Source organism: Grus americana, chromosome 10 (genome assembly GCF_028858705.1).
Source record: "Grus americana isolate bGruAme1 chromosome 10, bGruAme1.mat, whole genome shotgun sequence".
NCBI lineage: Eukaryota > Metazoa > Chordata > Aves > Gruiformes > Gruidae > Grus > Grus americana.
In genome coordinates, this window is record NC_072861.1 from 10,755,105 (window position 1) to 10,781,006 (window position 25,902).

The following is a 25,902-nucleotide window of genomic DNA, read 5'->3' on the forward strand; positions in this document are numbered from 1 at the left end:
TATTTATTGAACAGTTAAATTACTAATATTTGAAAAGCAAATCCTGGGTTTGTAGAGTTGCCAATTTTTATAATGGCTCCTAACAGAAGCTGGGCTGAATTTCAAAGGCCTTTGTGCTGAACAAGTGCTGCTAAACGCATACGGCCTTGTTTGCTGCCACAGCACCGCGCTTGGGCAAAGGTGAAGCTAAATGTATTGCACTGACCTGTGTTAAACCTTCCGAGGCTGGTGGGCTTTACAGCTGCCTTTCCTTTTAGGTTAAGTGCAAAAAGCAATTTTGGTCTGTAGAAAAGCCAGTAACAACAGCAGGATCACACGGAAGTGGAGCCGGGTTGCCCAGAGAGTGAACCTGGGCCCTACCCTGAGAGGGGCTGGGGAGGGCAGGCCTTGGGGAGAGCGCGGGCTGGTGAGCTCGGCAAAAAAATCCTTCTCTGCATTTCATGCTGAAAAGACTATTCTAGGAAAAAAAATATGGCGGTATTTTGGGTTGAAGTTTACAATCACTGGTATTTTTAGGAAATGCTCCATTTATTTCAACATTTATTGAAGTCAGACCTATTTAGTGAGCCTTCAGATGAGGTGCGCAAAACCTTATCATTTCATCTTACACCACGGATTTGTCCTTCTGTTGCTTTATTCTTTTCTGTGCCTTCGCCTGCTATGCACCCCCTTTCCTGCGCTGGAAGGTGCCCAGTGCCTTGAAGCCAGCGCTCCCTGTAGCCTGCTGGGGCTGGCCGCCTGCGCTGGGGAGGCCTTCCCGCCTCTCTTCCTGAGCTAGTCCGGCTGCTTTCTGGGAAGCTCTCCAAGCATTCGATACTACAGAGAACTGTAACTTTATATTGATACCTGATAAAAGGCGATGGATTTCACAAGAAAGGAGTTTAAAATCTTTTCTGTGGGTAATTGTTCCAAGACTGAATAGGTTGTTTGGAATGGGTAGTATTGGATGTATTGGAAGTATTAGATGTATTTCTCTATTCCTGTAACATCAATACTTCCAAGTTACTTGGGAACGTGGATAAAGCAGTTGCAATGATATTTGGCACTTCCATACTGCTTTTATTTTTAGTGCATTGTATGAACTTCTTTTATTTCATCTTATCAATGAGGAAGTTAATTGGTAAAATGTTCTGTGCTCTTGTTTTTGTTATAGCCGCCTCATGGGGGAAACTGATCTTTATTAAACAGATTTGTTTAGTCATGGTCTCATATACAGCGATGCATGAATGTTTTGACTGTAGATACTGCAGGTTATTTTGGTCATATGCTGTCACAAATATGCAACGGGGATGCTGAGAGATTGATTGCAAAAAATAGAATACTTGCTTAGGTTAGAGTTATGTTGGCATTGCTGGAGACACTTAATCGTGTCAGCTGCATGTAGGTACGTGCATCTTTGCACAGCCCGGAAATCTGCTTTACAGGGTAGGGTGTAAAAACATGTCACTTAGCTTAAACTAGGTTTGTGTTGGTCCCTGGTTAATCCTATGGCTCTCAGAGTGGCTGCAGCTAATGGAAGTACAGCAGGATTTCAAACATGGCAGCATTTCAGAGTGAATCCTGTCTGACCTTTCAGCAATGTCATTAGTTTTTAAGTTATTTTCTTGGGTTGCTTTGCCTGCTGCCATAATTCAGCTGTAGGATGGCATATCACTAAGTTCCTTTTCTGTCTTTGATGGGCATGACGCACAATGACGTTAGTGGTAATTATGTGTATATGCTGAGAACAGGATCTATCCCAAATGTTCCCTGAGTTACAGGTTACTTCCCTGGGAGTTTGTGTCAGGTTCTTTGATCATTCAAAATTCACTGTTTTGAAAATGTAAAGCAATTTCATGCTTGCAAGTCTACCTTATTACCACAGAACTGCAGTAGAGGAACAGCAGTGCAATAAAGCAGACCAGACTGTCACTGCTAGATTAAATAAGAGCTATTTATTGTGTTCTTGTTCTTGCATTGAAGCAGTAGGAGATTGCAATGTTTGAAGATTGCAGGATCAGGTCTTTAGCAGCAGTTTGTGCTGTTCTGATTTAAATAAAAAATGAAACTGTCATATGCGATGGAGTTGGTGCCCTTAGCCATAACCTAAATCTGTTATTCCAAAAGAAAAGAAGAAACTAGTAGCAACTCCACAAGAAAAAGGCAGTAGATTTAATTAAACCTCTTAGCACTGGAGCGGTGAGGGGAGGAGTGTCCTGAAGGAGGTGGCCTTCAAACCATCCTGACAAGAAGCTTCCTTAAAAACATCAGCACCTTGGCAGTGTCCTCAAGGTTAACAAATGTAGATGATTTAGGATCAAAGGCAAAGTACTAATGTTCTTCTCATCAAAATGCCCTGTTATTTGGTCTCTTCATTTTATGTTAAGGGTATCTCATTCTGATCTTTTCTGCCAATCTCTCTCCTATATGGCACTGAGACAAGTCAACTTTGAAGTAGTTCAGCACAGGCATGCATTTCAAAGTCCGTATCAGAATCTTTTAAAATCAGCTGTTAATGATACACTTCTGCCAGGCAGAGATGCTGGTGGCTTGCGTATGAATGGATTGATACGAATATCGAGGTTGATGTCAATAATTCTGTATTCCTTTTGTTTGTTTTCCCAGGCTGATGTTTTTGTGGTGCATGTGCTTATATACATCTAGTTGACATTATTTGCTGCCGAGTCATCAGTCTGAAAGACAAGATCAAGTGATACATCTGATGCATCAGTCATAAGAAGCAAAATAACACAAAAACAATGTTGTGCTTTCATGATTAAATTGAATAGCTCGGGGCTTCTTTAATCCCCTCTGAAATGCTTGTTGATGGGTAGGTTTTTAACTGTTCTAGTGTTCCTGCTTCAGAGAGGGGTTTTCTATTGGTATAGAGGAAGGTGGTAAACAAAGATGTCTGTAGGGATTTTCCAGTCTATATGTCTTGATTATCCTGATCTGTTTGGACAGTTTGCTATGGAAATAATGGCTGTGATGCAGGAAGCTGGTTTGGTTTTTGGGGGAACCAGCTTCAGTGGGTGTAGTGATCTTAAGGAAGGAAAATTGTTTGAAAATTGACAACTCTGCCTTTAATGTTAGTAACTTTAATGTTTCATTTCTTGCACTGTTTTTTCTTTTTTGCCTCAATTTTCCATTGGTCAACTGAAATAGTTAAAAGCTGCCTTAGATAATGAGAGGTCTCAATGATTAGTCAGTGTTGCTGCAGCACTGTCTACACATTGAAGGTGCCCAATGACAGTCTTGCTCTTGCTTCCACTGAAGCTGACAGCTGTGACCTCATGGGAGTAGTGTTTCCTCCATTCTGAGCCCTTCTGAAAGCATCTCCCTTAGATGTCTGTGAAATCCAGAATTCCAAGTTAGTAGTAGTCAATGCTATTAAAATTAATGCATTAAGATAAATGCACATTCTCAGCAAAGGTGGTGCTTTTTTTCACATCTTGAAAACAAGATTTTTTTTTTTAAACCACTTTCTATTTTCTTGTGCATTGTCATTTCATTCGTGTTCTGCAAAACCTTTTTCTGCATGTAAGGTTTCTCAAGTCATTTTGTAGCACTCTTTTTTTCCCCAGTGCTGAACCTCCTTTGAGCAGAAGCTATCTTCAGTGTTGAATTTTGCAATGGTTTTTCAAAGCATAAAAAACTGCCTGCTGGAATGTAGGTTGTAATCTCAAGCTTTCAGGAGTTAGGTAAGTCTACATCTATTCTCTTTTGGCACTCTGACAGTGAATTTCCTCATAAGCATATTGCCTGTCAACAGAATTTTGTAGGTAAAGCAAAATTGTCTTTAAAATTTACCAGCCTATGCACAAATCTGTTTCTATCCTTTACCAGAATTATGATATGAAAAATTAGTGACATTTATTGCTCATTCAATGGCCATTACTTGTCATAAGGAGTGCAGTTGTGTATGGCTTGGATACAGCATCTCAATATTACCTTTCAAAATTAGACACCAGCATTATTTTTGTGATACTATTTTAAATTATCAGTTATTCATTCCTTAATGTGTTACTGTTCTTTTATTTGACAATAGCTGTTACCCTCACATGACTCTTAAAGTATAGACCTGAGAGAATGGATATGGGAGATTTCTGAATCAGGTCCCCTGCTACTGCGAGTAATCTCAGCCTATTGTTTCACATTTCTGCTTGTGAAATGTTTGGGCCTAACACCTTAAAACTGAAGCTTTATTTTGGTTTTGTCATTCCTTTATTCTTCTGCACTGCTTAGAAATGGCAAAAGCTGAACGTGATCCTGATCAATGCCTGAACATAATGCTTTGTATTTCTGTGAAAGGGAAACTGCTCCCAGTCCATCTGTTTCAGTCTTCTGGGGTTAAACACTTCTTTTCAAGAGAATTTGGCTTAGGATCGTATCACTGTAATGTAGTTCTGGATCCTAGGCTGTGATCATTATCCACCTTGGGGTGAAAGAGAAGAGGACTCCACCTTCTCATCTTCTGGCTTGCTTTTCCCCATTTCTCTTTGTAAAAGCATAATTAAAATCTTCCCTCCATTCAGAAGTAATCTTTAAATTTAAAATCATCTAATTATGTGCTTTATTGAGAGAAAAAGCTACAAGAAGATGAAGTAGTATTGCATAGATAATGGATTGTGGCATCAGGCTGCAAAGTGGTGTCACACATAACGCTGTTGCCCTACTTACTTGTGTCATTGCCTGAAAGTTTTAATTAGAGCTTTTTTCTGACTGGTGACATGTTAAGTGCTCAGAATGTCAGGTCAAAGGTTGAGGGCTAATGATTTAGCTAAAAATAACTCCAAAAGTGTTATTTATACCTGAGAAAGAACTCAGGATGTTGCTACTTGTGTCTTCTGGGGATTTTTTCCTTCATTTTGTTTTTTTGTTGTTTTCTTTTGTTTTTAGTGCAGCCTGATTATGAAAATTTCATTTGGCATAAGCGGAGGTTATATTTTAGACTGACCATTGCTTATACCAACCCATTAAAAATAATTCTCACCACATTTCATGCACTATCCAAGACATCTGGATTTTATTTTATGTGTGATTTTGTTTTCAGCGTGGCATTTTGTTTCGTTAAAGCTTAGTGGCATAAACGAGCCCTCTGCTGAGCTGACACAGCTGCCTGGCAGGACTATCCCACCCTCCTTCTCGAAAGACTAAGTATCTTGCTGCTTGTGGTAGGACATCCGCATGCCAAGTCTTCCCTGGGGTTGTGGCAGTAACAGCTCATCCCCTGCTGCTGTTGCGTTTAGGGTGTTGTGTCACCTGTCCTTTCTCCTTCTTCAGATGTCAAGTGTGATCTTGGCCGTTTTGTTGTGTTTTTCTTTCTCTCTGCCAGATAGCAGAAAGAATAATATGCTAGAGGACGGTCACTCCAGTGTGTTAAAGCAAAACAATGAACTAATGTACTTCTGAAGACAAGAGCGGCTCTGAGCGCAGATGGAGCGCTGGTGGGGCAATGCGAGAGGACTCCGCTGCAGACAATGAGCAAGCCCTTTGTTTCTCGTGATTGCCCTAGCTACTGCAAACACAAATATTCATTGCAGAAGAGATGGCAGCAAGGTTTTCAGCTCACACAGAGCCAGCTGTATCTTCTCTGGGTGAATTTATGGAAAGTGTATCTGTTTGTGTACTTACACAGTAATATAATAATGGATCCCTTATTCCTGAGCATATGAATGAGTGCTAAGGAGAAGAGTACATCTTCGTATCTTATGATGTGGGGAAGGAAACTCTAGGCTAATTAGCAACAGTATTCTTAAGGAGAGATTATTTCAACCTCTTTGAAAACATGGAGCTCCCTCCTGTGCAGCACTCTGAAGAGCCCACTGTTTCCTACACTCCCAAGCTCCCCAGGAGGGACTCAGCGTTGCAAAACCAGCACGCACTTTCCACACTCACACATACCTCCTTCAGGGATGTGACAGTTAGAATGAGACACCTTGATTTCGATGTTCCTCTCTTGGCAACAGAATTAGTTTTTTGTTGACAGTTTTGTCAGAGATCTCTAGTACTAAGGTTGCATTACTTTGTTTTCTGAAACTGTCTGTACTTTGGGAACTAAGCAAATAATAAGCTTAATCATCAGAGGATACATTTCATAGGACTTGAGCTTCATGAGTCTTTGTATATTTACGATACTATAATAATGATATTTAATACATGAAACAGCTGGTAATCTACAAATGAAAAGCTTGTTATGTCTTTGCCCATCTCCTGTGTTAGACAGCTCCTGAAAGCAGACCAGAAGTTTCATATTTTATAATGGTATGGTTGGTTTTTTTCTATGCGAAAGAGCAGTGGAGGAATAAAAAAAGCACTGCCTGTCCCATGAAGAAATTGTTCTTTGTTTTTGACTTGCTGCAGGAACTGTCTGTGTGAGAGGAAAATTGTTTGTTACTGGTTGTCCTGTTTAGGTCTTTGGCTGGACTGCTCTCATGTCCTTCTACTGCTCTTTTTGAACATGAGCATCCATACAACTCACGCCGCCTCCTGATGCGCAGAGCTACAGGCTGTCCCTCATGCATGTCTGTCCACTGCAGGTGGACGCAGGGAGGGGGGAATGGGGAAGAAGCAAGAGTGTTGCTTCTTCCTTTCCCATCTGGAAATCTTCATCTGTAAAGCAAGCCGCCCCAGGGACACAGACCTCCCTCAGGAGTGTGCACTGTAATGAGAGGTCTCACGGCAGGTGTTTTCATTTTCCTGTGGCCAAGGCTGGCATCTCTGGCAGTTTGGTCTTTGTAACCCGGACTACACGCACCCCGGTATCAAGCAGAATAGTTAGCTTTCCCACAACTTTCCCCCTGAGACTGACAGCTTGGTGTATGTGAATGTGTGAACTGTGCTGTAGTCATTCACACCTATCGCATGTGTTAAATGGAAGTTGAGAACATAAAATTAGGTTGCTTTGATCTTCTTAACACTTTCCTATTAAATTTAAATCAGCATTCAGCCATTTCAAGTGATTTCCTTTTACCAAAATGTGGAAAATCTGCTTCAACTGATGCCTGCATTCGGTTAAACCTTGGCTCTCTTGGAGATGCCTGATGTAACCAGAGGCTCCTTTAGCTTATGTCTTTGTGCATCACAAAGCAGATGCTGGAGCTGTGCTCTTATCTGGGGGCTTGGTGATGGTTTTGAAGATAGGAAACAGCTTGAGAGTAACACCGTGACCTGTAATTTAGCTTTATAATTTCATCAGCAGCTTTTTTTTGACCATCTCAGAAATAGAACCCCAGATCTTCTGGAGGACCTTTAGGCTACAGAAACCACCAATATTTTTTCATAGAATCATAGAATGGTTTGGGTTGGAAGGGACCTCAAAGCCCATCTGGTTCCAACCCCCCTGGTGCGGGCAGGGACACCCTTCACTAGACCACATTGCCCAAAGCCTCATCCAACCTGGTCTTAAACACTTCCAGGGATGGGGCATCCACAACCGCTCTGGGCAACCTGCTCCAGTTCCTCACCACTCTCACAGTAAAGAATTTCTTTCTAACATCTAATCTAAATTGACCCTCCTTCCGCTTAAACCCATTACCCCTTGTCCTGTCACTACACTCCCTGATAAACAGTCCCTCACCATCTTTCCTGTAGGCCCCCTTCAGGTACTGGAAAGTCGCAATTAGATCTCCCTGGAGCCTTCTCTTCTCCAGGCTGAACAATCCCAACTCTCTCAGCCTGTCCTCATAGGAGAGGTGCTCCAGCAGAGGTGCTCCAGCCCTCTGATCAGCTTTGTGGCCCTCCTCTGGACTCTCTCCAACAGCTCCATGTCTCTCCTGTACTGGGGCCCCCAGAGCTGGACGCAGTACTCCAGGTGGGGTCTCACAAGAGCCGAGTAGAGGGGCAGGATCACCTCCCTCGACCTGCTGGTCACATACTTCTTTTGATGCAGCCCAGGACATATTCCATGCATATTTCTTCACTTCCCCTGCATAGCATTTACCGGTGGCCTCAGCAGGTGTTTGGAGGCCGTGCAGACTGTGTATGTGCTGTCTGAACGCGTGCGTACCAGAAATTTCATTCACAGTTACTGCGCTGTAAGTGCAGCCTGCTCTGGGGCTTGGCTATTCTTTCTGCGTTCCAGCCCTGGCTCTGTAGAGCTTTGGGGTAAAATTTTATTCCTTCTTTCTCCACCTTCCAGTATGTAAGAAAGAGTTAAGCTCACCCAGCTCATAGGATTATTTTGAAATATCATTCATTTTAACTTCTTTTGTTTTGGAAATATAAAATACTGTATAAAGCATGTATGGTCTTTATTTTAAAAGATTCAGGCTATGTAAATGCTAATTTCTACCCTTGTCATTTTGTAGTGTGTTTATTAGTGATACAGTTGGGGTTTATGGATAGAGTGCTCTTTGAGATGAGAAAAACTTGTTCTAGCAGCAAATGGAGATTAGATTTTTAAATGAGAAGAAATTACTTCACAACAAAGGGATCATCTTCACTCCAGAGCTGCTATTTGTGTCCTGAACAGCCCTGCTTGAATTTTTCAGATTCAGAACAATTCTGGGAAAAGCTGATGATTAGATCAGAAGGACGAAAGGCTTCTGTTGCTGGCTCTGCTGTTGATTTCTCTATCTGTAAGATGGCATTACTGATCTTTACTAATGAGCACTGATAATTTAGTGGAGCACTGTCCCAAAGACTCTGGATAGAAGTAGCTGCAGAAGCACGTAGTGAATAGTGGTAAGAGTTACTTTACTGTAGCCAGGTTCTCTAGAGCAGCTCTGCTGGCTGGCTGGACTGTGGCGGCAGCATCAATCCTGACTAAGCAGCCTGCTTGCAGGCAGTCCCATCAGCCATGCAGGCAGCTTGGTCACTAACAACCTTGTTTCTGCCACATGCATTTACTTTATTGCCGTATTGCTAACATTTATGTTGGAAGGGTTGTTGCCAAGTTGGGGACACAAAAATTAAGTGTCCTTGAGAGAACAGCTGGTAATTAACATGTCTTTGTGTTTCAGAGATGAGCGAAATCAGTCAATCATTGTCAGTGGGGAATCTGGAGCTGGAAAGACTGTCTCTGCTAAGTATGCCATGAGGTACTTTGCCACGGTTAGTGGATCTGCCAGTGAAGCCAATGTTGAGGAGAAAGTCTTGGCCTCCAACCCCATCATGGAGGTAAGGGAGCTACTGCGCTAACCCCCACCCTCCAGCTGCAGTTATTATTATGGGGCTAACATAAGCATTCAATAGAGAGAGCAATACATACTTTTTTAAAGGATCAAAACCCCTAGAATAAATATATTTTAAAATTCTGTTTTAAATCCATTTACCAGGAGGTGCTTTAGGCATAATTTCATAATTTTTATGAAAGATTGAGAGAAGACGGGAGGTAATGTTTCAGTATTGTTAATGTATTTCACATAACAAAGTAATTTTGATATGAATACTGCTTTAAATCTATACAGCTTTGTAACACTGGTAGTTCCCAGACCGCTGGCCCAATGCAAGTGCAGAAGACTGTTTTTGTGTGTAAAATTCCAAAGAGGATTAAACCTTCTGGTCTTACCCACTGAACATGTACATCACACAGCGGGGCAGGTAGATTATACTTTGAAGTGAAGAGAATTGTTGAGTAAAGCAAATGTTCTATTTTAGGAAATGTGATTAGGGAAGATAGACTGAGAAAGCAAAGTTATGTTAGATGCATACAGTTTCTTTCAGAGGGCAAAACCACGACAGAAGACATAATTTTGCTGTAATTAGCTCAGACTAATGTTTCAGTTCTGGAAATGTATGTAACTAACAGCAGTCAAGTCCCAAAGCCATTAGCTTGGGAGCATAGGTGCTGGCAATAGACGGTGAGATAACATGTACAGTTCCCTCCTGCTTCAGGTTCTCTGTTCTCCAGAAAGCTCAGGAGATGCTGTAATTCTGATGTTGTGGCCAAGCAGAAAACATTTCTTAGGCTCATCTGAATTGGTTTTTGTGTCTTTGCCTTTGTGTAGATTGAAGCTGTAGCTGAAGTTAAGGAACTATGTTAAGAAATGATTCACCAGAGAGAAACAGTCTTGGGGGAATTCCTTGAGAGAAGTAGCGCTGTCCATAGTCACGCACATGCCTGTGGACAACCTAAGAAAATGCTTAGGACAACTGATGCCTTGGTAAATGTTTAGCATCTCCATGCAATAGTGTGAAGTATTAGTGGATAAACATGAGGAAATGGAGTGCACGCAGTGAAATGCAAAATGCTGCCATTGTTTTCTTTCTCAGGTATTTTTAAAAATGAACTATGTTTTATTCCTTCTTTCCTCCTGGTGTGAGGGGTTCATGGTACTCAAACTATAGCTGCCCCATCACAGTTATGTGTGTTCTGTCACAAGGTAATGGTGCCTGGTTTGTGGTGCTGTGTGGTGTTTTGAAACTGTTTTGTGGGATAAAACAAGCTGTGCCGTGATGAGCAGTGGGCTCTCCTGTTGTGGGATCCACATGTCCAGCTGTGGGAGGAAGCCAGGGGAGCTGAGCCTTGTCTTGAGCTACACCTGCCCCAGCAGGAGCAGCCTGGGCCCTGGGGAGCAGTGGCAGTTGTGCAGGTGTGTGCTAATCCCAGAGTACTCCTTCCACTGCTCCGACATTTGCAGTAAGTGTCTGTGGCCATGTTGAGATTGGGTGCCTGGCTGAGAGGACCAGGGGTGCTGAGCACCCCTCTGCCTTCCCCTGTGTTCCACAGAGGTGGTACCTGGGGCCAGGGAGGTGGCCGCATCCTCACTGCCTCTCTGCTGAGTGACAGTTAGGGTAAGAGGCTCTGCAGCGTGGCTCTGCAGTTTGCCATTTGTTTGCTGGGTGAAATACAAGCTGTCTACAGGTTTCTCTGTGCCACTTCTTTTGTTTGGTCTCAAAGCCTAAATAAAACATCCCTCTCTCTCACTCCTTGGTCCCCACCTCCCAGTCAGTGGCCACCAGCTCATGACTAATTGTCCAATGTAATTTCCAAAGCAAGGAAATTTAAATTGAAGATTAGAAATTAACTTTCCATCCATGCCTTTTTTTTATCCACTAAAAAACAATGGTGGTGTTTTATTTTTATTTTCTAGAGATAACAACAATTTCATGAACCTGGGTATATCTAAAATTTCAATTACTTTAAACATTGTTATAATTGGATGAAAGTTATCCTTTTAACTTCAAACACTTGAGCTTTAAATAACCTTTAGAGTGAGTGTTGTGAAATCTGGTGTTGAGACAGACTCCAGGATAGCAAAATTAGTGTTTTGAACTCTTCAGTCAATATATCAGCAGAAACACAAATTAACCCATGTAGATTAGGAAGAAAATGACTAATTCATTTTAGAAACAGGAAACTGCTCATTTGCTAAGTTGACTGTAAAATCTTAGGAGCAGAAGGTCATTTTATTTTTTAATTTCCATTTGGACAACCTAAACATCAGCATTTATGAGCTACCATCATCAGTGTCAGAATTTCACATTATCTTTAATAAATACACTGTAATATCAAATGACCACTATACACTTCTAGCAACTATTTGAATAATTAATTTTGCAGTCAATAACTATATACAGTTTTCCTATTGCAAATACTGAAATTGTCAAGTCTTAAACCACATCTTTATGTGTAATTTCCTGCCTCTCATTCTTTGTTACCCTGTACAGCTAAATTGTACAGCTTAGTATGTACTCTGGTAAGCAATCTTATCATACCAAAGACTTTCTTAACAGTTTGTAGAAGTAATACCTTTCAAAGTAGTAATTGGTTTCTGAAAATATTGTAATATTATAATATTATATTGCTACCAACAACAACAAAATATCTCTCAGTAGCAATAATTTTAAAACACAAGAAATGCAGTTTGAGTACGTTCAGTTTGAAGGGATTCAGTATTTCTTAGAACTGCAGAGATGCAGTTTGCTCTTACGTCCTTTACAGCGACTGTACATCTGATACCCACTTTGACATCTGCTCAGTCAGGCATGCGTGCTGCTGCTGCTGCTGTAACGGGGTTTCTGAACGTCTGATCCCTGGTTCCCGTGCTGTGCCCGGCTAGCCCTTACCAATTCACTGGCCTTTTGTTTACAGATTTACCAGTATTCAGCATTGCTATTTGCTCTCATTTGTTTCTCCCAAGCGTTATTTCAGTAGAGAGTTCCTACTGATGGCTACATGGACTAGGAAACTAGGACATAGATACAGCTCTGTGTTCCTTAGTTGTGGTGTGCTTCAGAGCTAGGTACTTGATAACACACACACAGTGGCCTATGAGAAAAGGCAGCGTGCTGTATCTGAATTACTGCAAATGCCATTCCTTTTGAAACAGAGATGTCTTTAGGATGTTTTTGGAAGGTCAATTGCTATATGATGTCTAAAACATGATCTAATTGAGAAGAGAAAATGCTTTTCCTTGAAGTTCAGCATGTTGTGATTTGCATGCCTTGCATTCTGATTAATCCAGCTGGTACCCGTTGTGGGGCGAATCCTAACGCTGATGAGGTAAGGCAGAGGTGCACCAAGACCACTTAGGAACCACAGTCATCCTTTGCCCTCGACATCCCAAGACCACGTACTATAGAGGAAATACATTAAATTTTGTTTATTGTGTATGAAGCTGTATTGAATTAATCTACAGAAGTTAGGCATGTAGGGCAGCATGGAAGACTGAGTCAGTAACCAAGCTGTTATGGAAGGGATTCAGTTTCAGGCAAATGACCTGAGTCTGTATCTGTTAATGTTTAGATTACATTTAGGCACACAGTAAATATTTTATCATGATATGTTTGCAGAAGATCATTCTATACTAAATTCTTGATTATTTTGAAACCAGGACAAAATTAATGTCGTTACATGTTTATGAGCCATGTAGATCATTAAATAGATTTGATAATTTCTAAAAGCTGTTAACCTTTACAATATTCCCTTTTTTCAGTCTATTGGAAATGCCAAAACTACACGGAATGACAACAGCAGTCGCTTTGGGAAATACATTGAAATTGGTTTTGATAAGAGGTATCGAATCATTGGTGCTAACATGAGAACTTACCTCTTGGAAAAATCAAGAGTGGTGTTTCAGGTAATACTGATGCTGTCTGCTTATTCTATATTTGTGGGACTGTGCTAAAAAAAAAAAAAGCTATTGCTTGCTGATATTAAGTATCTCTCCTAAGAGATGGCTGTAATAGTGTATTTGTAATATAGCACATGTGGGGAGAAGGGAGAACAGGAAACCCAAGTCAGCCTTTCATTATATGAATCATTTGTAGTTCTAAAATGTGTATTAAAAAGGCTGTGTATTTAAACATGAAATACCTTCAGTGCACTGCTAGGTATGAGTTTGTGCTTACCATAGCATTATAGAATAGGGCTTCAAAATCTAGCAGAAAAACCAGCTGTGCTCAGGAAGACCTCTCTGTTGTGGTTGGTAAAGCTGCTGTCTTAGCTCCCTTTCAATCTCTTGTTAAAACCCACTGCTATCGCAATAATTATGAACGAGTCTTAACTGCCATTATTTAAGCAAATGAGAGTATGTAATTTCATCCTTCTTGAACTCCCTTCATTTTGGTATTTCAAACCAATCCGCAGCCTTTTTGTGTCCCACACTTCCTCTCCATCTTTGCTTACCTTATCGTCTAGAGCTCAATAAAAATGGACTTACCCTTGACTGGCTGCCTAAAGGTATAAGACAAATAATTACAGTTTGCATTGTGTGGGAGTGCTACACAAAGTACTGTTGTATATTTTAAAGATAAGAGATACTTCTTGCACATGGTTTAACTGAAAGTCCTTTCTGGTTTTTTTGTTGTTTTGAAATTAGGAAATTTAGAGCGCTTAAGTTCAGAATTACGGTGTTGGTCATGAGTCATAACCTTCTAAGCTGTGTTTGTCCTTCATTTTAAAATTCCAGCTTTGCCTTGGCAAGAAAGATACTCCCTTCACCAGCTTATTATAAATGCTGAGGCAAATGGTATTAGTTATTTTTGGAAAACGAAAAGCTTTTAAGTATGATCATTTCACCCACCCATAGAATCCTGATCTATATTTAACAGTAATCCACAGTTCTGAAAAGTGAAATCATACATTTTTTTGAAATGAAAATGTCTGCGTGCTTCTTGCTGTTGAAAATGGATTAAATGAATCAAGAAGGAAATGATAGATGCTGATTTATCTTTCCTTTCTCCATGCGGCTTCTATGCTTTCAATGTAACGCTAGAGAAAGCATTAAACATAGTAGTTCTTTTCTACTCAGGGATGTTTCTGGCACTTTTTATGTTGTGAAAAATAATCAATTCCTTTCCTTTTAAAGGCAGAAGAGGAGAGAAATTACCACATCTTTTACCAACTATGTGCCTCTGCAACATTACCTGAGTTTAAAACTCTCCGATTAGGTATGAAATTCACGTTCATTGTGTTGTGCACCTCTAGGTACAAAGCAGCATCTCTGAGCTTTTTGAGCCGTAGAACCAAAAGAAGAATTGCTGGCTTTTAAATTCGAAACTTTTAAACCTTCAAATACTAAAATATATTGAAAATAACTAAAATTGCAGATCTCAGACTTTGTGGTTTTTAGATAAAATGAAAGTAACAATTTTGTTTATTCAGCACACTCTAATACACTGCAGTTGTAATCACTAGGACTTACTATGTCCTGGATTCCAGAGTACCTTCCTGTGGTGGGGGTGAAAATCTCTTCTCTTGGTCCTTTAAAACCATTTTTCCATGGCTCCAGCTACTAGAGAATTTTACCATTTCTGGTATAAACACCTGAAAAGCTTATTTTGCATCTGCATACTGTCACTTGGACTGTTACCAACAATTACATCTCTGCTAACTTGGTGATCACGAAACTGATAAGTGAAATTTTTCATTTTTCAAATTAAAATGTTGATAAAGGAAAGGTTTCTTATTTAACAGGAACTGGTATGTTGTAAAAGCAAGGCGTTATGATGACCTTGAGACAGGAAATCACCTCATCATTTTTAAAATTCAATATAAATTTCAGTGCTTCGTGTACATTTTTAAAAGTTAGCTTCATAGTGGGAAAACTGCCTAGCCTGTCAGCCCTGATTTCTGAAATATCATTCTGGTTTTAAAGTGTTTTCTCGGCTCTTCTGCACCATCCTGGCACATTTAGGATTCACATCTGCTGACACAGGAAAGAAAGGAACTGATGTAATTATAACTAAAGCAGCCATTTAGGAGACTTCTCTTTCAGCATTCTTGAAACCTTAGCAGATCAGAAGAAAAGGAGTCTGTTGCTGCAGCTGGAGGCATGGCCGCTGACATCGCAGGAATGGACACAGTACCCAGGAGAGCTGCTGCTGTCCCAGTGAAGCCCAGGGCTGTCCCCAGGATGGGCTGAAGCTATTGGTTCTCCAGCCATGACTTCTCAGCCAGAACGGATCACAGATACTCTTCAGACTAAACCAGACCATAAACTAGAAAGGAGAGGAAAACGGGCAAAATAGATTTTTTTAAATATCCTGGTGCGAACAGTAGCATAATAATACCTGCCGCATAATCCCAAAGTGCTGCTGCTGTCAACTCGGCACCTACCCCTTGGGTGGCTGGCTCAGACTTGGAGAAGAATTGCTTCCAAAGTGATTATTCCACAGGTGTGGAAGTCTGAACCAAGGTTAGCTAGAGAATATGCTTGAGGGTCTGTTGTAGGAACCAGGTAGCTTAAGAATACTTCTTTGCACTGTTAAATCTTGACAAAAAATCTTCTCCATAAAAAGCAGGTCCTATGAGCCAGGAGACAAAAATATATTGACATATTTCAAATCATGGATTCTGCCAAGAGCAACTTAATCATTACACAACTTTACAGATGTGCCGTGAATTTCTGCATCAGTGTGTGTAAAAGATTTGGTTTTTTCTCTTACAGGGAATGCAAATTACTTTCACTATACGAAGCAAGGTGGAAGCCCTGTTATTGATGGTGTCGATGATGCCAAGGAAATGGTAAACACCAGACAGGCCTGCACTTTGTTAGGTAATTTGTAAAACACAATCATAGCTCAAATCTGGTACACTAGCAAGCGTTTTCTATGTTGTCGTTGTGTATTTTCTTCATAATCTGTTGGTTTTAAGAACAGGAGTTCGATAAACTTTGGGATTGAGATACTTTTTATTGCATTAAGAAGGTATTTAAATTGCAGTGGAGTCACATATATAGTGTAGGAGTAGGACATGTTGTATGATCTTAAATAAATGGTGGATTTCCTTGGTGTAGCATATACAATGTTGGAGGTCACTGAGAAGGCACTTTGAAACAACAAACTAAATAGTTCATTTTAATGGATCTGTTTTGCATCTGGTTGTGAAATGTTTTTAATAGAAGTGGAGCCAAGCAGTACTTTCAAATACCAAATTCTCTGGAAAAAGAACATGTACCGGTGGCAGTTTTTCTTTTGTTAATAAAATCTTTTTAATCAGCTTCAGCTTGTGGTTCTTTACTTCTCTCTCCATTCAAAACATCTTATTCATCATTTTTCAGGCATTAGTGATTCCTACCAGATGGGAATTTTTCGAATCCTTGCTGGCATCCTTCACTTGGGCAATGTGGAGTTTACATCTCGGGATTCTGACAGCTGCACTATTCCTGTGAGTAGTAGATGAACTGGTTTCTACTCTGACAGTTTCTGCCTTCTGCCTGCTTGCAGGGGCCTCTTCTGAAAAAGAGTAACAATATAAAAACACAAGCAATGCATTTATTTCTAATTTGTTAACATTTTCACAGTTCTTTTTGCAGATAGATTCAACTCTTCTTGGTTTAGAGCCTTCAGACAGTACTCTCTGTATTATAACAGTGGCTGCCTTAATTTCTTTTCAAAACTGTAATTGATCAGTCGTAGAAAATTCTACTAGACAGGCTAGCTTTGAAATCCAGGGCAGGTATCTAGATCTACATTCCCTGCCCACAGTAAATGCTTTGCAGGATGTTTTTCTTAATGTTACATTCCAAACTGGCCTAAACAATTGCAAAGCAAATGCTTTGCAAAATCCTCTGGGATGTCTAGACAGGAGCATAGGATATACAGATATGATTCATGTGACTTGTCTAGTTGTCGTCATTTTATTAGTCCTTTTTTACCTTTGTGGAGGTCGGCAATGAGGACTGCATAGTCTGATCTGAAAAAAACCCTCCTCATTCAGTGAGGGGCAAGGCTTCTTACTGAAGTCTATATTCTGGAGATGAGAAACAAAAAAGATCTGGCTTGTCACTCTTCTTCCTCGGATTCACAAGTGATCAGTTTCTCCCTTTGCTGTTCCTTGAATGTCTGCTGCTGGACTACACAGCCTTCATCTTTCTCTCTCTTCGAATAGTAGCAACAGTTGCAGGGTTTTTTTCCTCATTTTGCTATCAGTCGCTTTCTCAAGAATCTGCAGTAGGAGTTTCTGGAACTGAGACAACAGGTCCTTCATCAGGCCACAGCTAAGCAGTGTGCCTGGTCTGACACCGCCTGTCCGTGGGAAACCACAGCAATAGCCTGGCTCTTTGATGTGTCTTAAAAAGTTGTTCACTACAAAGAGTGTCATTTAATGATCACAGGCAGAAAGCTGATGAGCCCCAGGACATGATAAGCTAGGCTGTGTTGTAATGGGTATCTCCAATGCAGGAATCTCACTGAATGAGCTAGTACAAACCTGCAAGGCCCTGTGCGATCCTGTCCTGACGTGGTAAACATCTAGCAGGCTGCGGTGAATGTCTGCTCAATGGCATCAGCAACCTGAGCCGTGCTGTTCTCTGACAACAGCCATGTCATTGCAGAGCTCTGTCGCCATGCAGACTGGTCTGCCTGCAAAGCACTGGCACAATGATGCAATGGTGGTGCTTCAGAGAGCTCAGTTAAGAGCTCCACGTGGTGCTGTGTGAAGGAACCTGTAACCCTAATGTCACACTTTTGTGATGTGAGCCAGTTAAAGTGGCATGGCTAAACTGAAAGAAGACATGCTCAGTTAACTGGATTTTGGAGGTGTAACAGCACTGCCATGGGACCTGTATGCTGTAAGGACTGGAACAAGCCCCAGAGAAGTCAGAAGGATGTGGAAATAGAGAGATAAAGCTGATGTACCCTGAAACTACTGGGCATGTAGTAACAATCCCCTGTAATCTGTCCTTGTGGAGACGCTGCTTGTCAGCATGCTGTTGAGTCACCGGGTGCAAAGTGAACGTGGTGAGGAAGTAGTGTTAGGGGAGTTCCTTAGGAGGAAAGACCTGTCTGTCCTCCTTGATTTCTAGCTATCGGTTTGCTTGTTAGTCACAAGGTGTAGTATCTTAACTCAGAGTGGTAAATGCACTGCACTGATTTTTATGCAGAAATCCTATACCCATCTCAGTGTGCCAGCCTTGCTTTTTGATTTTTACCCAGTTAAGCAAAGGTCAGTTTTCTCACTTGTACAGTCCAATTTGAGCGTTAGAGAACATAATTTGTGTGCTCCAATCTCTTAATGTTTGTCTCCAGAATTCACAGAGAAAATACTTGAGACCAGAGCACTAATGCCCTTCCGTAGTTCTTCCTCTTTGTTCTTGGCTTTGGCTGTGATGTCCCATTACCCATCACTCCCTGCCCTGGATGTATATGAGTAGACAAAACCATTGTATTCCATTCCATCCCCAACACACAGTCCTGTCCTCTGCATTTCTCTAGCTTCTTTGCTCAGACCTGAGACAGTTATTTGCAAGAGTTCACAATACCAAGTCCATTCCTGCAAAGCTAGGTGATTCATTTTTGTGAAGGTTGCATGTTCCATGTGTGGGGCTTTTTGGTGAACACGAGTATAGTAAAATGCGTTTGGGGAAGCTGTGATTACTGATTTACTTCAGCGATGTGATGTGATAAGTGGGTAGGGAACTTCTTACGTTTTGAAGGAGGAAGAGCTGAGGAAGCTGCTGTTGCTGCTTATTGTTGGATCACTGCAGGCAGGCAGTTCTTCTGATTGCATGATTGCATGTGTGCTATTGGTAATACTGTTTCAAGACCTAACGAGATTGCTTTTATTAGCCCAAGCATGAGCCCCTCACCATCTTCTGCGACCTCATGGGCGTGGAGTATGAAGAGATGTCCCACTGGCTTTGCCATAGGAAGCTCGCGACTGCCACCGAGACCTACATCAAGCCAATTTCTAAACTTCATGCCATCAATGCCAGAGATGCACTTGCCAAACATATCTATGCTAATCTCTTTAACTGGATTGTAGATCATGTGAACAAAGCCCTTCACGCTACTGTAAAACAGCATTCTTTCATTGGAGTGTTGGACATTTATGGGTGAGTCTCTTTGTCAGAGATACAACACCTCTTACGTAATTATCTTACTGCAAAGTGTCTTTGTCTTTATCATGTAGCGCTGCGTGGATTTCGCAAAAAACCCCAAACCCTTACCAGCTGCTTATTCCAGCTGAAGGAAGTAGGTGTTTAGTTTTGACATGCTATCTGAGATCTTTGTCTTGACTTTCAGGTTTGACATTTACCGTGGGATTTCAGATTTTTGCTGTCGGTAGTTCCTTTGTGTATTGTGTTGGGAAAAGTTACAAGGGAACTGTCATCTCGTGGGTCCTCCAGGGTGGCACTTCTAGAGGGGACAAAGATAACTAACATGCTGTCCAGGAACATCAGTCCCTTCCATGTGTTCCTCATCCCTGCCTAAAGAGGGAGCATCACTGAATTGCCCATGTACTGCAATTTGCCATTTCCCTGTGGGCTTTGTTGCTTGACTGTGGTTGTTTATGCCTGGAATAATGCAGTGAATTTGACGGAAGGGAGGAAATTTAAAATTATGGGGTCATTTAATCTGGTTTTTTTTTCACTGCACTAGTAATTTTGAGTATCTGCATATTTTAGATTTGAGACATTCGAAATCAACAGCTTTGAACAGTTCTGTATCAACTATGCCAACGAAAAACTGCAGCAGCAGTTCAATATGGTAAGTAGGAAATGACTGGCATTTCCTCTTCCCTTTTCCCTCACCCAAGTCCATTCTGCTAATTGGGTCCCCAGTGGTTAAGGATGAATTCCTTCAGTCTATTAACCAGTTGTCCTGGCCGTGGGCTTTGGGGGAGGGGGAAAGATCGACTATCTCCTAGAAATAGATTTTATGACTAACTGCTGCTCTGGGACTATTTGAAATTCCGATCACAGTAACAATTACAAGACAGAAGCAGCGCTTGGCAATTAAGACCCCGAGATTGCCTGTCAATGAGAGCACCACGTGGATGAAGTTGGAGTTAGCCGTGTTTCCGTAAGCTCCAGTGAGAGCCTGTGCACGGGCAGCAGAGCGCAGGGCTTCGCTGCTGGAAACCTGCCACCCGCGCTTCCTCTCCTGGCGTTATTTTTGAGGGTTTTCAGCCGCATCCTGAAGTTGATGACTGACGTGTGGCAAGAAGTGCCTCTTCCCCCTCCTCCAGAGAGATCACGATTCTCTCTCCTCAGCCTTAGTGACGTTTGTAATTCTATATCTTACCTGCATAACGATGAGGCAAGTTATTTATGCCAGGTCTGTTGCTAGGCTGTGCTGCAGTACGGGAATAGCTTTGGACTCTCTTGAGGAGTGTACGTCCATGGCAGCACATGCTCGCAGGACTGGATCCCCCGCACCGTTGTTCATCCCAGCGGCAGGGATGCCTGTTGGGGAGTAAGCCGGGTGCTGGAGCAGAGGCTAGGCGTTCCAGCCTCTGTGCTGGTAGTGCCGCAGCTGGCTTCCACTCCGTAAGAGGGATGTCATAACTGCTAAGTGCAAGGTATCTCGGAGTTCTCTCAGCTCTACAGCAAAAATCTAGTCATTGTAAGGGTTCTCTTCATAAAGATCACCGTCCCAGTGTTTCCTTCCCTCTCACTCTGTTGTTGTAAGCTCTCATCTCACGAAGGACAAGGCAGCAGGCCTTGTGTGTTGATGCCCTGCCAAGCTACCAAACCCAGCACCAGTGGACACAGACCCATTGGGCTGCCATGCAGATACAGGGGGTGGAAGTTGTTTTAAATTAATGCCCTGTGTCTGTGGCAGCAACCAGCAAGCCTTCACGTGCTGCCCAGGGCAGCCTGAGCCCAGCTGAGGGCAGGCAGCTTGGGGGCTGCCCGGCTGCCACTTGCATCTCCACAGCCTGCCCGGCCGCCCCGGCTACCCTTCCCCCTGCCTGGCCACCCACAGCCCATAAGGAAAATTAGGTCTGAAGACATTTTTTACCACATAATTGCTAAGTCCGTTACAGTGGAGAAACGTTTTTATGTTTTCTTTCAGGACTTAGATTGAATATGACTCGCCAATAAAACACTTTCCTGTCAGGAATTAACTTGGCGTGTAACGCGGCTGTTAAGCGGCGGGCTGGGAATGGCTCCCACGGGCACCGTTAAGGAGCACCACCTTAGAAAGGATGATGTTAAGCTAATGAAATAAAAGGGATAAACCACTTTTTCAGGGTAGTTTTCTGCTGTCTGGCAGATGTGTGGCAGAGAGCTGCGAGGTGTTTGTGGGCTTATGCACTGGGCTCAGGGCAGCTGAGGCCGGGTCCGCCAATGCAGGTGTTTGTGGGGGCCCCCCGGTCCCTGCCCACACTGCTGCTCTTCCCTGCTCACAGTTCAGTTCTGCCTGCCAGAGCTGTTAGTATGCATTAAAATTTAAATGGGACATAAAGCATCATTTAAAATAACCAGAGTCAGCAGTCCTCTTGTTTTTAAAAAGAGTGCTTGTGCTATTAAGACCACAGTTTGCCTGTTTAATATCCTTTTTTTTCCTGAAGTTTAAATTCATTTCCTATGCACATTTCGTTAAAGCTGTGCAGGTTTGTTGTGATAACATTTTTTAATAAATATGCAACTACATTGTATTGATCTTCATACCAGATACATCTTCCACAAAATTTTGCTTAAAGAATTTCTTGTGCTAGTACTCCTATAGTCTTGCAGGTTTTTGCTGAAGAGTATTTTTTAATGCAATGCATCATCTTAGAAAAATATCAGCAGCCATTTAAGAGAAAATGGAGCTCTGTTCTTTCACAAGCAAACACAAAAGTATTTATAGTGAAATTTTACTTAAAGGAGAGCGGTATTCATAACTTCATAAATGCATTGCACGTCCCACTTTATAGGTTGCTGTTCCTGCACTTGAGGCTTTTTCTGGGTTTTGCATTGGTGTTTTTTATAAGAAAAAAGAGCTTATAGTAATTGGGGGATGATATAGTAAAAAGACAGAAAAAATAGATATTATTTGCAGAGAATATGGATGAGCACTTGAATATAGTCTGTTGTTTTTAGGCCAGGAAAAAAGGTTAATTTATTTTTCATACACTTACTTGCTAAAGGGTTTATTCAGTTGAACTAGTGTGTCACTTGACAGCCTGGATGAATGTGCCAAGGTAATTCAAGTAAGAATTTGATGTATTTATTCTGCATTTCATTTCACAGAAAACTGTTTTCTTTTTGCCCTGTAGCATGTCTTTAAGCTGGAACAAGAAGAATATATGAAGGAACAAATACCATGGACCTTGATTGATTTCTATGACAATCAGCCTTGCATCAACCTCATAGAGGCCAAAATGGGAATTCTGGATCTGTTGGACGAGGAGTGCAAGGTGTGTGTTCAAGGGCTTTCCTAGGGAAAGAGGTCATCAGCTGTCCTGCTCCTGGGGCCTCACAGGGAAAAGTCATCTGCATTCAGCCATCATTTTGACACTCTGCTGTTGAAAGGATTCGGAGAATGTACAAACAGAATTGGCAATTACAGGAGGAGAAAAAATGGTTTTAGTCATGCTTTTGTTCCCCTCCTCTCCATCATGTGTCTGTACCTGTTTCTGGGTCTCTGATCAACCTTCCTTTGACTCTGGCAACTTTCTCTTTCCCGAGTGTAGCAAGTGCAGTCTTTCGTGCTGTCCAATTTCTCCAGATTGCCTCTCGCTTGGTGTCTCACCTTTTGCCTTTTATCTTAGTTTAATTTATGCCAAGCCATGTACAGGGGATGGCGTGTGGTGTCTACTTCAGTGGAAACCCAGCCTGGGGTTCCTGTGTATCATAAAGCATCACAAGCAACCTCTAAGGGCGGTGCGTGAGTTCTGACTCGCTGAGACGCTGCTCAGATAACGTAACTCTCTGATCCCCACCTTCAGGTGTGTGACACTGGAACCGTTATTAGCATGGTATGTGTCACACAGCAGCTACATCTGCTGCTGGACTGCACCCAGTCCAGAGTATTAGAAAGGCAAGTGCATAGCTGGTTACCAGCTTCCTTGCTTACAGCAGTGCTGGAGATCCAAGGAGTTGGACTTTGAAAGCAAACCACAAAGTCTCGTCCCCTGTCATCTTAGTTTGTTTTGCTACTGAAAAGTTTTCAAGACATTTTAAATGGCTGTGTGTTCTGTTCTGTAGATGCCAAAAGGCTCGGATGACACTTGGGCTCAAAAACTATACAATACTCATTTGAATAAGTGTGCCCTCTTTGAAAAACCGCGTTTGTCAAATAAGGCTTTTATTATCAAGCACTTTGCTGACAAGGTAAGGACTTTTCCTCTGTGCCTCTTTCCATGGCTGGTGTTGCTGAGCCTGTGTGTGGGAGGGGATCCTGGGGTGGGCAGCTGTTGCAAGCAGAGACTGGGCAGCAGCATCCCTGGCTCTGCTCAGCTTCTTCCAAAAGTTATGCTATAGAAATACACAGAATAGAAAATCATGTATCTCACTGTAGTTTTAGCTAGAGAGCAACAACAAAATGATGTTGGTTTTGCTGCCATCCTAATATGCAAAGAGGAAAGAGGCTAACACACCCTTCTTCTTATTGCTGGAGCAGTATGTACTGCTCCCACCCTTGCCTCTACTTGCCTATTTCTAGGAAGCTGGACAAGGGGTATCTCAGTGGAGATCTGCATTGTTCAGCTCCCACAGTGCATCACTGAACTGAGCAACTCCTCAGGTTAAAATAAAAGTCCTGTTTAAGATAATTGTCCTGTTAAAAAAAGAAGCTGCCTCAGTATATTGTCAGCTTTGTTGAAAAAAGTTTGGAGAAGCTCTGGGATTCCTATCGGTAGGTCTGTACGTGCTGACATGGGGGGCTGGAGGCCTTTATTTGCCAGTGTGTGAGCTGGCACAGGCAGGACGCAGGAACAACCACAAAACACAGATGAAATGGAAATAGAGAATTTATTTTCATTACCTCATGTACTGGGGGATGCCCAAAGCAGCACCCGGGCAGAGGCACACAAGTGGGGACGCAGGCAGCGCGGAGCTTGGTCCTTGGGAGAGTATCTCCAAACCTGCAGTTTTCACCTGTGTATCAGGGATTTGCGCAGGCGTAGGTTACCACCGTGCCTTCCCACAGCAGGGCAGGAATCGCAGGCATGTTCGATAGGGTGCCTCTGAGTCTATCACAGACCTGTGTTCTCTGAACACAGATGTTCTGCTTGTCAAGCACACAAGATTAAACAACAATTAGTATGATATATGTGTTTTTCTACAACCCAGCTGTAAGTCACCTGAGCATCTTTACAGTTCTCCTCACCAGTCTTCCGTTATTTTCCCACATCCTCCACTTGATTTCTCCCAGGTTCTTGAATTTATGTGCAGAAGAGGGCTCCTGTTCTTGTTGTGTCTAGTGTTACCTTAATGAAAGCAGCAAGAGCATCTCTGTAACTGATTAGAGTCCATTCTGTTTTATTTGGTGGATGAGAGAACAAGAAGGATTTAATTACTATTTCATATACTGTTCATTAAGCTAAACTTTGATATTTGAAAACAAGCTTTCCTATGCCTAGTCTGAGCATTGAGGGCCAAAGAAAGATAAAAGTAGCTCCAAGCAGGTATTGGCAAAGCTGTAAGCTCTGATGAACTGTCTGTGTGAAGCATTTCATGCTTTGCTCTGTGCTTACGTGAATGCATACAGACATCTTGAAGGAACAAATAAAACCATAGCTGGCAGGTTAGTGACCTCTGTGCCTCGATGTTGTCTTCTCTGGGAGAAGGCAGAGATGCTGCTGCCCTCCCGTGGCATTGTCTCCCGCAGTAAGAACATGAACGGTACCTGAGGTAATGTTCAGAGTGAGCTTTTGGCTGTGGAGACACCTTGGGGAGCCGAGATCCTCTGTATGCTTCCCCCCTAGGAATTTTTTGAAATGTTTTACAGCTTGGGGTGCAGTGTCGTTGTGTAAGTACCGATAAATGGCTGTAGTGAATGAGGGGCAGCTGATGGCTCTCAGTCTGTCCGCTCTGAAAGAATAAAATTGCTGTAAGGGTCTGCTCTTGTATTTTATAGTCTGCACTTCTGCTGATACAAGATTGAAGAGTTAGCGTGAGACACTTCATGAGAATTAGCATACTCATGTTAATTAATATCGAATTCTAAGGTATAGACTTTTGGCAATAGTTTTTGGGTTTTGTTCAGCCTTGAATTAGGACAGTGAAATAAATACTAGGTTTTTATCTGATGCTCTGGATGTTCTTTGGTCCAGGGGACTTAGTGGCCTTGTGATAGAGGATTGTTGTGTGTTGTCACGACATTCAGATTTTTTATTGCTTTTGGTAAAATTAGTCTTTCTGAGTACAAATGAGGCATTTTCATAATAAGCTGCAGGCAGATCTACTTATTGCCTCTCAGCTAATGAGATGAAATGAGACACTTTGTTCTCAGTTGCATCTGGATTTCACAGAATTTTGCAGCCCTGACAACTTCAGTGAAGGAAATGCTCAACACACATTTTGATTCTTCACCTTTACGGTAACCATTCAATCATTCTGTCTTACCACAAGCATCTCTCAGCAGTGAAATATATCTGGTATAATGCAATAACAGTATTCATCTCTTTATGTTTCAATGTTTTACATTTTACTGGAAAGCACTCTCTGAGGAAATTCTATATTTCACAAAGATGCACTTGGGAGCTGAAATTTTCAACATGCACAAGAATTATCTGTTTTAAATATGAATGTTAGAGCTCGTGAATTCTGTGCAAAATATTCTTATTAAATACTTTTAATACTTAAGTTTTTGTAAAAT

The 25,902-nt window shown here is 41.8% G+C and overlaps 1 protein-coding gene across 8 annotated transcripts in view; it reads left to right on the forward strand.

The window, feature by feature from the left end:
• The window catches only part of MYO5A (myosin VA), a 103,385-nt gene that overhangs the window by 34,822 nt on the left and 42,661 nt on the right, over positions 1-25,902 (forward strand). For all 8 annotated transcript variants that reach the window (XM_054836821.1, XM_054836825.1, XM_054836822.1 and 5 more), the window contains exons 5-13: positions 8,943-9,099; positions 12,861-13,004; positions 14,235-14,316; positions 15,816-15,923; positions 16,428-16,534; positions 18,937-19,202; positions 19,776-19,857; positions 22,358-22,498; positions 23,289-23,414. In XM_054836821.1, coding sequence (XP_054692796.1) covers positions 8,943-9,099; positions 12,861-13,004; positions 14,235-14,316; positions 15,816-15,923; positions 16,428-16,534; positions 18,937-19,202; positions 19,776-19,857; positions 22,358-22,498; positions 23,289-23,414 — 1,213 coding nt within the window. The remainder of the gene's footprint in view (positions 1-8,942; positions 9,100-12,860; positions 13,005-14,234; positions 14,317-15,815; positions 15,924-16,427; positions 16,535-18,936; positions 19,203-19,775; positions 19,858-22,357; positions 22,499-23,288; positions 23,415-25,902) is intronic.